Source organism: Lemur catta, chromosome 23 (genome assembly GCF_020740605.2).
Source record: "Lemur catta isolate mLemCat1 chromosome 23, mLemCat1.pri, whole genome shotgun sequence".
NCBI classification, from domain to species: domain Eukaryota; kingdom Metazoa; phylum Chordata; class Mammalia; order Primates; family Lemuridae; genus Lemur; species Lemur catta.
This window is the reverse complement of record NC_059150.1, coordinates 19,343,567-19,356,327: the sequence shown is the minus strand read 5'-3', so window position 1 is coordinate 19,356,327 and position 12,761 is coordinate 19,343,567. Positions and strand designations below refer to the sequence as shown.

The window sequence follows — 12,761 nt, the reverse complement described above, 5'->3', positions numbered from 1 at the left end:
CTGGTTGGAGAGAACATGGTTTAATTAAAGGCAAAGCTGATTTCAGCAGCTGCAGGTCTTGCACAGACAGACAAAACAAAACAAAACAAAAAACCCACAAAAGAAAGTTTACTCCACAAAACCAGTTTCTGGTGATGATTCTCCTCCCCGTCCTCATCACTCCACAGTGAGGATGGTAAGGCGAGGAACCCCGCCCCCAGAGTCAGAAAACATTCCAAATACCAAATTCTCATGCAGAATGGGGCTTTAGATGGGAACTGGGCACTACTGGGAGTGAGATGGTAAACCCGGTTAGCTTGTCTAGGGTGCAAGAATCAGTGACGGTTCAAACACTGGAATGTTGCAGCTGCCTGAATGCAGAGCTCAAACACAAACTGGGTAAAGGCAGTAGGGAAAGAGGCTTGGGAGGGATGGAAGAGGAGAAAGGGGGACACAGGGAAGGGGCTGGAGAGAAGCACAAAGGGTTTCATAATGCCGCTGGGTCAGGGGCTTCACTCTTTCAGACCTCAAAAAAACAGAACAAAAACAAAAAACCCAAACACCATGTCAAACTAAAAGAGCAATAATGTAAGCATAAGGGGCTCCAACCACTCTCTCTGAAGAGCAATGAGCATTAATCTCACCCCTCGTAATTGCTGGGGTTGCCCGAACTCCAGTGACAACCGGGGCTCCTGGATGTGCTTTGCTCTGCAGCTGTTCTCCAGCTCGTAAATGCCACGCTAACTCCACACACGCAGACACACAACCCCTCCCCTCTGGGAGAGCAGATGGGTGTGTGTGCACACAAACACACAGACGTACAAAGGAGAGCTCTCCCAGAAAATAAACCCTACCACTAGCACAGCAATTGGACATTAAGATTGTTTCCATAATTTCCCCTTAAAATATTACTCTTCCAGGAAATGACTAACAGAAACACTGTCCTTCTGTTTCTAGACAAGAACATTTTCAGTCCTCTTTCCTCCTAATAAATATCAAATAAAAAGTTTATTTTCCTTTCTTTTGCCTTTTCCAAAATGGACTTCGTTGTGTTTTCTTCTGTGCATGCTGTGCACGTGTCCATGTCGCCCTGAATGTCACTCTGGAGGTGGAGGCTGGGAGATTGCAGCCGGGCAGGGGCCTGGCCCCTCCGTAGGCTACACAGACGCCGCTGCTTCCTTCCTCTTCGGACTGTCTTTTGGGCCCCAACTGCTGGACCCCATGCTGTTGCTTCTTGGCGAGATGTTGCATACATTAGAAATAAAAAACAATTACAAGCATACAGCATAGGGCGATAAAGGGATGGAGACAGGGCAGGAGGGTGGTAAGTAGAAGGGGGCACAAAAACCAACCAAACAAAAAAAACCACACTGAAAGCTTCTACCTATTAAAACGTGTCAGGCCACGAATGGACTGGCCTGCCCTCTGTGCGGCTGCTCGCTATGCTACTGTCACATGTACAGGAATCAAAAACGTCATTTGAAATCCTACAGCAGTCACCCGCTAGTCCTGCCCAGCACCACCACCCACACTGCATCCTCAGCTGGGGCTCGAGCACCTACAGAGTGAAGGGCATTTCCTGCTGGAGTCTCTAGGCCAGAGGACGGCCTGCCAGGACCTTCCGAGAGGCCCCGCGCCCTCCCCTACGGAACACGTCCACTGGCTGAGGAGGTCGATTCCCCGTCCTGTCACCATCAGCCTCTCACAGGAGCAGTGAACAGGGCTTCCCTCACTCCACACTGACTAGAAGCACATCTGTGTACGGAAGAATTCAGTGTGATATTTTACTACTGAGAGTAATAACAATAATAAAAGATGTTTAGGAATAATTTCAACTACATTCTCAGTCAGCAAAGCAATCATTAATGGATTCCTATTTTATTCCCCAAAGAGGAAAAAAGGACTGAGAAGTTCCCATTGGCTTCTCCCATCTGCCTTCCCTTCTCAGCTTTCACTTCCCATGTGGCTGGGGACATGCACGACGGAGAAGGTGAGAGGTGGTGATATCAAGTAACTGAGTGAGATAAACAGCAGTTCCTCTCTCTCTCCCTCCGGAAGGCCCCAGGGGGACGGAGAGTTCCTGATGGATTTTTCTTTTTGTTGCACTGCGAACATTTCGTGCACACTCAGCGGGCTGGTGGAACACTTACACCCTCTTGACAGCAAGAAACAGAAAAGAGGGCTGCCACCTGCAGGGGACTGTGTGGGCCAGTCCTGCAAACCCAACATGCCATGGTTTATGGAGCCTTCATTCCCAGGGTTGCCATTTTGGCCTCAGTGTGGAGGGTTCATGGTGCCTTGTCCCCGCTGCTGTTTCTGCTTCTGCTGCATTAATAGCTGCTCCAGAGCGGAAGGTCCAGGATGCATCATGGAACTGGACCAGATAGACTGAAAAACAGCCCAGATCTTGTCAGCAGAGGTCAAATGCCTGGTTGTCTGAAAGGGATTTGTTTTTCAATCCCAGCCAAATATAAAGGCATATATGTCCTAAGAACCCCACCCAACCCCCTAGAAAAATCTAGCTATTAGAAAAAGTCTTAAGACTCTCAAGACCAGCTAGTTCCCATTAAGATTATTTTAAACCAGAAAAGGTAAAATTACATTTTATATGAAGTCTTTTTACTAAAACTCAGCTCTATGTCATACCACAGGGTATTTATTATAAAGGTTTTAGGCAAACAGAACTTTCCTAAAATTAGATACTCTTTTACTTGGTCAAAAAAGGTTTCAATCGAACATTCCAAGATGAACCAAAATTTTCTTAACCTTAGGATGAAACTAAAACCTTCATGTTTCCGTCCCTCTGAAAATGTTGCTTTACCACTAGTGAATCCACAAATTAAAAATAAAATTCCCATTTAAGAAACTTGTAAGGTAGACTGTGCTTATTAGACTTTGCTACACACGTGCTATGCATCAGTCAATTCTAACAGCCTTAGAAATAAGCCTAGCTAGTCATGTGAGTGAAAGCAGAGACACTTTTGCTGCAAGAATCGTGTGGTTCTTGTTACTGAAATCCACTCACCTTTAGGCTTTCCATGAGGACGGCAGAGGAATCCTCCATGGAGGGGCCACGGCCTGTCCAGGTGCCACTTGGAGTGCTGGCCTGATGCCAGCTGCTCTCTGAGGATGACGTTGCTGAGAGATAATCAATGCCAAACCCACCCATGGCTAAGGGATGAAAAGAGATTAAGAAGAATTCAAGACAATATTCTATTGCTGCCAAGTGCCAAACCCTGGGGAAGGATGGAGTAAGTTCTTTCACTTTTGTTAGGAAATGAAAGTGAGATCTCACCTGGCTTATCAGTTTTCCACCGATCTGCAGTCCTCCTATCCCTGTTATCTGGAGTTCCAATGGGTCCAAAATTGGAGAATGGAACAGAATTATGGTTGTGTGTTGGAGGAGAGCTGGGCAGGCTGCTTGGGTTAGAGGAATGAGGAGACTGGCTGGCTGGTGTTGAATGATCTATTAAATAATAGCAACACAGGACATTAAATAGATGTTTCACAAACATATAAAGAACTAGTTTCCTGTAGATCCGAACACTTGACTTCTCCTAAAAATAACCAGAGGACTTTGGAGGAAAGGCAAAACAAGGGCCCCAAAGGGAATCTAACCAGATGCACTAATTTGTCTTACTGCATATATTTAAGGCATATTGTTTGCCTTAAAAAACCAAAACAAAATAGTAGAAAATTTTATCAACTGAATACACAATTCTGGCATGCTTATTTCAGGTAAGTATTTACTGGTCTTCTCTATCAAAAACAGAATTTCCTAATCTTAAGAATTACTATTAAATCAGACTCTTTCAAAAAAACGGAGCTGAAAGATACCTATTTTAAAAAGTAAAAGCCGGGTGCAGTGGAATGCGCCTGTATAGTCCCCGCTACTCAGGAGGCTGGGGTGGGAGGAGTTTGGGTCCAGAGTAGGCAACTTAGTGAGAGACCTTGTCTCAAAAAAAAAGGTGCAGCTTTTCATGCAAAGAATGCATGTCTACAAACAAAACTAAGAGCAGCTGGGAACCATAAGACAGAACTCCTATTTTTCTCCCTTAGAACTCTGCTGGTTACTGAGGATGTAAAAAGTTTTTAGTAGCATTTATTAAATGAACCAACGTACCAGACTTTTCTCCTATTTTCTTTCAGAAGTTACTTAAAGAAACAGAAAACCAAAACCTAACATAATTTCAGAATGTCACTTAACTCTTAATCAACGTGAGTATACAGGAAATGCAAGATCTACAATTTCAAGCCTAGTTATACCTGAGCTGGCAGGAAGTGATGGAGACCACGGAGTCCCTTCGAAAAGGGAATACAGAGATGTTTCCTGGGGCGCCACTGAGGGGCTGAGTTCCGCTTTGGAGCTGCCTGTCAGGTTTTTCCCATATACCTCATTGAACATACTGTTATTTGGGTATCTTTCCTGAAAGACAGGACGGTCAAGTTATGAACCCACTCCAAGGAAAGAGATTTAAGAAAATGCAATGTCATGTTCATGGATGCTTGATTCACCTTAATCTTTTCCTAGCAAAAGAAACCCGAAAGCTTTCTTTTTGTTTCTCTTCATTTTCCAGTCAGATTTGTTCTCCCCTCTGCTTTCCCTCACCCTTTCTTTCACTCCAGGTAAACCACCCAGGTTAAAACATGTGACTAATTTATTCGGCTGAACAACAGAGCCCCCAGAATTTCAATATTAATGAGAAGTTAAAGGGTTTAAATGCATAACGCACAAGTCACTAGTCTGCCCCAATAAGAGACAAAGGGAATAAAATCAAATATTTCGAAGACACCAATATCAGGAGAAGGAAGGAGAGAAAAATACACATACTAGTGTAGTATGGGAAAGAGAATATCACCCTACACTAAAAGCACAAAGCAGGATCCTTAGCTGTTCACTTACCTGATTGAGAGAGAATCCGGTAAGGGACAGGAAAGAGGATGAATGTGACATTAGCTCCGAGGGTTTCTCCAATAAGGATTTCTTCACAGTTCCCAAAAAAAACAAAAACAAAAAAAAAAAAAACAGTAAGTTATGCCTTCCATTTTGTTAATATTAATCTTAAGATGTGTACAGAACCACAGTAAAAGATCATCATTTAAGCACACTTGTACTCGCCCATCGTGTACCACGTGAGACTCAGAAGATGTGAATTCAAATCTGTTAAAACCATGACACCAACTAAGTTCCAGGTGCCACAGATAAGCCAGACAGAACCCTCCTTTATCAGTGTATCTAATCCAGCACAGAGATTCTATTCTGGCAGGGACCAGAGACCTGGGAAACAGCAGTTCTGAGTGTTTGCTAGGCACGAACCTCAGGACTCTCCTTGTCAATAGTTGCATTTGAAATAATCTCAAAACAAAATGCTGTTCTAGCACTGTTCCTCCCACCACACCCCAATTTTTAAAACATTAACGCCGCTGACTTAGTCTTTCAAGTCCATTTGACAAAATGGTTTTGTTAACACGTCTGCTAAGCAGCTCTATTTGCTGTATATTTTGAAATAGTTGCTGAGAGTCAAGCTTACATTTATTGGCCCTATGAAAGTTATTAGGGAAAAAAAATGCCAAATCTCTAATGCTATCATTGAATAGTTGGTTAAACATTTATGAGACACTTACCACATGCAAGGCACTTTCACACATACATCATTAACAATGCTAAATATAGGAAGGGTTAGAGTCAAGGTTTGGTGTTTTTTTTTTTTATTGTGTTTTTTTTTTTTAAAACATGCAAAAAAAAAAGAAAGAAAGAAAAGAAAAATAGACTGAAAAAAACACCTATTTGTCCCAACATCGGCTCCACTGGCAACAGAAGGGGCAGGAGCAGGAGCAACAGGAACTAAGGGATTGGGAAACAAGGAGACAGAGCGGCACTGCCCTCAGCCCCTCAAGCCAGTCCAGCAGGAAGGCAGCAAGAAAGGCAAACATGCAGAGACAACAGTCAGGTAACTAGGCTTCCACAGCCTCCGCTCCCAGTCATGGCACGATTAGCACTGAAGTTTCCAGGGATCTTTCATTGCTGTTAACTTGACAGCAGCCTCTACTGCCACTCACTCGGGCAAAATCTTAAGGGAATTTCAAGTGCCAGGGATGGCAGCTACTGTCATGAAAGCTGTTATGCTTTAATTTCTCCTGATACTAAAATTAATGCATTTTAATCTTACAAATGTTTTCTTCCCCTCTGTTTATGGGAAAGCGGCAAGAAAGTAAAATTCAGAATCTTTTAATGTTTTATGCATACCTAGTGAAGAGAGGTAGGAAAAACCCTCATGGCACACATCTCTCTCCCTATCTTTTATTCTCTCTACCCTTAGTAAAATATAATGTAAATACTGACAAGTGTACAAAATGACATTCTCTAAAATGCAAGACTATTTTTAAAAAGATACCACTAAATGATTCTTAGAATTTATTATTTGTTATCCTAGTTATTTATCTTCATTGGCACTCCAACAATGTTTATAAATAGAGTCCTCTTCATTTTTACTCATTCTATTTATGAATCCAACTCTGAATTTAGATCAGGGCTCTTTCTGGGTTCAGTTAACCAAACAGAAAAGAGTCACATACTGTTAAATAATGTTAGTTAAAAAACCTAGAACATATTTCCTTTCTTATTTTGGCTACATGGGAGAAATAAATCTCACTGTTCCTAAGCAAGATTAAATGACACTTGAAGTTTCTGGGTCTAGATGGAAGTGCCACCTGAAAAGTGAGTTAATTTGCCAGCATCACACCCTGTATATGATAAACCCTGCAGAATGCTTTCTGGATAACACATATAATGCCAGGGTACGTCTCTGACTATAAAGTCAGAAATGTTTTGCCATGTTCTACTACCATTTTAAGGTTAGTTTAGGCAATCAGAAAATATTTTTTGTACTTCTACAAAGAAGGAAAGTCCCAGAAAGAAGAAATCACCTATTCTAAAGACTGTAAAATCTCAGAAAAGAAGCTGGGATTAGAGTGAGAAGCAGAATTTTGTAAAATACATACAAAGAGGCTTCGTCCAGGAAGAGAGGCGAGAGGCCCCAGCAGAGCTGGGTAAAGATCAGGAGGGTTAGAAAAAATCAGCTCTTCCTCTTCCTCCAAGGCAGCCAGACTCTTTAACAGGTCCGGAGGAAGCAGAGGGGAGCTCTTGGGGTCCTAGTGACAGAAAGGATCACAGTGAGATGCAAAAAGCACAAAGGAGTAAGTAAGCTGATTAGGTGAATGAAGGCAACCAAAGTCAAGGGGATAGCGCAATAGTATTACACAAAGAGGAAAAGGCTCTGAAATGCAAAGGCAGAGAGACACAGGACAGCAGTGAAGATCAAGACGATAGCAAGGAGGCAAAAACACTGACAAAAAGCGAACATAAATGGTTAGTGTGGCTAGTGAGTAAACAATGTATGGAACAAAATGGTTAGCATATCTTGTGCTAACAAACAGAGAAATAGCTTTTTTAAAAAAAGTTAAAAACACACCTGTTTCTCATCAATAAAAAGGGCAAGGAAAAGGGACAACTCCCTAAGATAACTGGCTGACTTTGTTCCTAGCAGAAAATTTGTTGCAATTTGTTTAAATACTCAGTAAGCCTATTTTTAAACTTAGATGATTCAGCCAAACTGAGAGGAGCTCTTTGTCTCAGAATTCTCTAACTTGCTGTGTTCGAGATTTCTGTAGATCATTTCTCTGCCAGACCATCACAGTTGAGAATCAGTTACAGAATTCAGCAGCTCCCCGAACGAAAACATACTGTGCAATTCTGAAGAGAAAAAGAGCTGCACCAATTACTCAGCAGTATTCTGTGGTACTAACGGATCAGTGACCTTTGTAAGATCTATTAGAGAAATGAAAAAGACATGCAACTCCAGACCTATCTGCAAGTGCCTGGTGACAGGAAAGAACACACACCTCAAATGGCATCCTGGGCATAGGATCCTGCTCTGGACGGAAGACTCCTGGTGACCGTTTGCCCCTGCGGTCCATATTTGCTTGCTGTGCCATGACAGCTCTGTTATCAGCCATGCTGTACGAAGAATCCCAGTAGAATTCTGGGACGCTGACTTCTGAGGGATTATGGTTATATGGCTCCATGGGAAAAGGCTTCATTTTTTTCTCTAAAGGCTGCTGCTGCATTACGGGAGGTTGCAATGACGGCTCAAACAGTTTTATAGGGTCTTGGGTCTGAAGGTAGTAGGGCTGTTTCACAGGCATAATTTTCCCTAATGGGCCTTGAACCTGAGGGGGATTCCACAGCTGTTTGGAGGCATCTGCCTGTTGATACTGAAAAAGAAATGCTTGTCATCAAGACGAGGATAAAAATGCAACATTACTTATAATCAATGCTCAAGAATCACAGAATGAACTTCAGGTGTTTTCCAACCCAAAAAAAAACCTCCAGGAGATGCAGCAGTTTCCTTTACCTTTGGGATTTTTCAATACACAGAGCTTTCTAGGAACAGAGTATGGGCACTCACTCCATTCACATTCTCTTTCAATTCAATTATTTATAAATGAGTGAGTGAATATATGTGTACGAGACTGTGTTTCCCCCTTTCTGCTTCAAGTGCTATGGGGCTCACACCATTTAAGATTGGTGTCACATCTATCTAAGCACCCTCCTCAAGATTTTTGAACTTCCCTAAACAATAGAACAATACTTTTGTATTGCCATCACCATCACAAATCTAAGCAAGAAGTGTCTAAAAGCTTAATCAGTAACTAGCCAAACACTGCATCATTTCACCATCTCCCCTCATTTCAGCCAGACAGTACTGTCACTTACCTGCTGGAATCCAGAGTGGTGAGGCGGGCTTTTCCCCAAAGCCGACACGGCTTTTGTAGGGGATTGTTGCTGACCTAGAGCTTGAACCTGCAACTGGCTTGTGGACTGTGCTGTTGGCTGAGCTGGTAAAGATGTAAGGGGCTGCTGGGAAGGTGGCTGTGACTGTTGAGGTCCCTGGTTCATCGGCCCTGGTCCAGAGGGCCGTTGCTGGCTGTAAGGAATGTGGGACTGTTTCCCAGCTTGCACCTGGTTTCCTGCTGGAGAGTGAGCTGGAGGCTGCAGAAAGGTTCCTGGGACAGAAACACCAGCTGGGAAGGTGTAACCTGAGCCCACAGAAAATGCCACAGGAGGGGGGATAACATATGTTGGGGGCGGGAACCCTTCAAAATAGAAGAACACAGCTTTAGTTCTAAAGAAACTTAGCAAGAGAAAGGCAAAAAAGTCATCTTTTTTTGACGGGGGTGTCTTTTAACACATTATAAAAGTAAGAGATCAGCCATGTTGTCAATCTTTAACTTGACTTTTAGAACTAAATATAGACTCTTGTCCACTTTTCTTCTATCCACTGAAGTGATCAGAGTATCCTAAAAGTGGCATCTTATGTTTAGTCACAGGAATTCCTTCATGATAACAAACACGCCCTTGCATGTAAACTACAGAGAAACAGCTCAAAAATAATGTTAGAAAATAGAATTTCTTTCTACTTTTTAACATGATGACTTGGTAATGTCACCCCAATGGAATATAGATTACTAAGTGACTGAATAGAAATTCCTAAACAGATGGGATTAAGTGAAGAAAGTATAAAACATGTATTTACCTGGCCGGCTGGGAAGAGGAGGGAAGGCTCCAGGATGATGAATGGGGATGAACTGGGAGTTACTTGCTTGACTTGGGGTCTGAGTTACAGGTGTTTTTCTGGCTTCAGACACTGGAGTCTTTCTTAGTTCTGTCTGGGATTTTACCTATGACCAACAGAAGCAAAACTATCTATAATAACCTGAAACTCAAATGTGTCAGAAAGAAGCACCTTCTCCTAAGAAAGTATTTAAAACCTTATTATGTCATTGCTGAAGATATTTAAATTCACCTAAGTTAAAAATGAAAAAATCAAAAGAAATTATTAGTAGCCAATAAAAGATATAGGGCTTAAGTTTACTAATATAATTATTTTGGTTTTACATGATCACAAAAATATTAAACATGAAAAGGACCTTAGAGCCCATTTGTTTTATAAACGAGATACCTGATGCCAAGTTAAAAAAAACTTGTCCATTATCTTAAGCTGCCTGTTAGGGGCCCAAGGCTCTTTATGCTCTAATTCATTAAGTAGCACACATGAATTATGAATTAATGACTATTAACCCACAGGTGAGACACTTTGGCCCTCAGTTTAATTTCATCTGGGCAGCCTTAAGTATACCCAGTCAAGCATCCACCCCTCCACGCTGCAACTTTACAACCCTTCAATAAATAAGGATAACTTTCAGCAGTAAGGAACAGGCCCTGAGACCCTAAACATAAAGCCAGAGAGAAGTAGATGCTATATATAACGCTCAAGGTTGAGCAAAATGAGGGAAAATAGGTAGTATTTACAGAAAATTTGGGATGAGGTACAGAATTATTGACCATTATCAGGCTTTCTTTAATCATCTATAGGCGATTTGAGATGGATGAGAGACCAGAAAGTTGATTTCATTTTCAGTCTAGACCTTAGAGGCAGTTACAGAGAACGACAGCAGGGCAGGCAGGAAATGCTGGACTCTTTATCCCTAAAACACTCCGTTGGCTTTCTAGTTCATCTGGATTTATTTCTTGCCTTTCACCAGCACTTCTCTCTCTCCATGTCTTTTAATTTCTACCATGTTTTTCTTCCTACTATTAATCTTAAAATGAAACTATTTTCTTATCTCTCCCTTTCTCAAAAAAAAAAAATGCTATTAGGGAAATACATAGAAGGTACTATTTGTTTGTAAGCAGTCATCAACAATGTAAGATTTCTCATGCAAACATGTTTGCCAAAATGTGTTAACAAATCACATGGCCACTTAAGTATTTATTTAAACATTGATGGTATGTATTAATAAAACCAGCAGAGTGTGAAGACACTTTTCTGTTTATATGAAATCATCTGTATCTCTTTGGAAAGCTATTTAAAAAAAACCAAAGCCACAAGTAACTGGGCAGTGTTTATCTTTTTCCAGCAAAAGACCTGGGTTCTTACTTTACGAATTCCCATGAGCCAGGATAACATTAAAGTGGTATAATGCCACTGGCTGGGAGAAGAATAAATGTCAAGAAAAAGAGCCTTATTCTTTTCCAAGAATATATTTTATTTTATATAGTGAATCTTGGGGGGGAAAAAAACCCGTATAAGCCTCAATATACTCTTGGTTCTATTAGATCTACAAAAAACTCCAAATCTCCACTATAACATTAACATGGTAATTGTACCTCTCAAAGATAATATAATACTGTGTGGCACTGATGACTCTACAACTGGTCATTTCAAATCACTTAAATTGGAGGATTGAGAGAAGTGTCAAATCAGGTTGAGATTTTTTTCACTCACATTAGAATTCTCAAGAATTGATAACATAACCATCTATCAAAGCTCTTTATATAACCTTACTATGCATCAGAAGAATGCACTTAAACTTCCAGGATGGCCAATTCTCAAGGCTTTAGAACAAAATGAAAAATCTTGCCTTGTGTGTGAGCCTTCCTCTACCTGCTTTATAGTTCAAATACAGCTTACCTGCACTGCCACATTCTGCTTTCCTGTTTCCTGTAACTTTTCTAAGGTGCATTTCTTGGTTTCAGTTTTCCTCTTGTTGTTGTCCTTCTTTCCATCATTCTTAGTTACAGTTATTCCTTTGCTATAGTCCCTTCTCACCTCTTTGGGAGGAAAACTTCTTCCTTGGTCTCTGTTCATTTCTCGTGGCTTAATGTTCTCTTTGAAGGTGACCATTGGCTTCTCTCCTGTGTCACAGTTGTTGCTTAGATTTCGGCCTGTAGACAGCACTGATTTCAGTCCTGGGCTCCCATCTGCAGTCAGCGACTCCATCACAGATGTTTCTTGCAGAATGAGGTTCTCTTTGGCTTCACTGGGGTCTTCTAGTATTAACTCTGGGATTTCTGTGATAAACAACAATTTCCCTACCTCATTTTCACACTGAATCAGCCTAAAAAAGTAAAAATAAATCCATATATGAAAAACATTAACCTAAAAAACAATAACAACTGAACTGTGTATGGATCCAACAGTGAATATATTCCTAGCAGTAAGAACTATGGAAATAGCAGGATAAACAATGTGGATTCAGATAACACAAAAAGGAGTTAGAAACTCAAGTTCTCATTATCACACTTATCATCACACCAACATATCCCCCTGCCATTTCAATATTTGCTAAAAATTGCATTTCCTAAGCATGTTTTAAATACAAGATACTAGTCTAGGTCCTTCACATGCATAAGGTATGGAAACTGAAACTCAGAGGCGATAAGTTCATTCAAACATGCAAGCGTTTAAGTATCTACTGTATGACAGGAACCTGAATACAAAAAGTAATAAATACCTATTGATTGTGGAAAGGTAATAATCTCCTGGGGGAATCCCAAGGACACACATCTGGGAAGCTGTAAAACTGTAAACTTAACTCAAACCTAACTGATTCCAAAACCTGTGTTCTTTCACCTGCAGTATCATATCTGCTTTGTATTTAACTAGCCACTAGCACCATCTTGGTCTGTCCTGACCAAAACTGACCACCATGTCCTTGCCAATACAAATCCCTGCCTATGAAGGTACAACTCAGATTTATAGATTTATAAAGCAGAAGCTCATAATAAACAAGAGGGACAAGACCAATTCCTCTATAATAGGCAGTGTAATGGGGAGCACAGGGACTTTTAAAAGAGCATACTGACCACTAGGGTCATAATTTGATGTTGTGCTACCAATATTTTGACTTAAGAGTTCATAAATAATAGCATTTATACC

At 41.0% G+C, this 12,761-nt stretch overlaps 1 protein-coding gene across 8 annotated transcripts in view; it reads right to left on the bottom strand.

Moving 5' to 3' along the window:
• Position 1: 1 nt before the first annotated feature.
• The window catches only part of SMG7 (SMG7 nonsense mediated mRNA decay factor), a 75,087-nt gene continuing 62,327 nt past the window's right edge, over positions 2-12,761 (bottom strand). For 3 of the 8 annotated variants that reach the window (XM_045536373.1, XM_045536378.1, XM_045536375.1), the window contains 9 exons: positions 11,514-11,940; positions 9,576-9,720; positions 8,756-9,135; positions 7,882-8,253; positions 4,883-4,963; positions 4,246-4,405; positions 3,275-3,445; positions 3,005-3,150; positions 2-2,367 (listed from right to left, as the gene is read on the bottom strand). In XM_045536373.1, the coding sequence (XP_045392329.1) occupies positions 2,254-2,367; positions 3,005-3,150; positions 3,275-3,445; positions 4,246-4,405; positions 4,883-4,963; positions 7,882-8,253; positions 8,756-9,135; positions 9,576-9,720; positions 11,514-11,940 (1,996 nt within the window). In that variant the 3' untranslated portion in view covers positions 2-2,253. Of the gene's footprint in view, positions 2,368-3,004; positions 3,151-3,274; positions 3,446-4,245; positions 4,406-4,882; positions 4,964-6,981; positions 7,132-7,881; positions 8,254-8,755; positions 9,136-9,575; positions 9,721-11,513; positions 11,941-12,761 lie in introns of all 8 variants that reach the window. The other 5 variants (XM_045536377.1, XM_045536379.1, XM_045536380.1 and 2 more) reach the window with 4 other exon arrangements.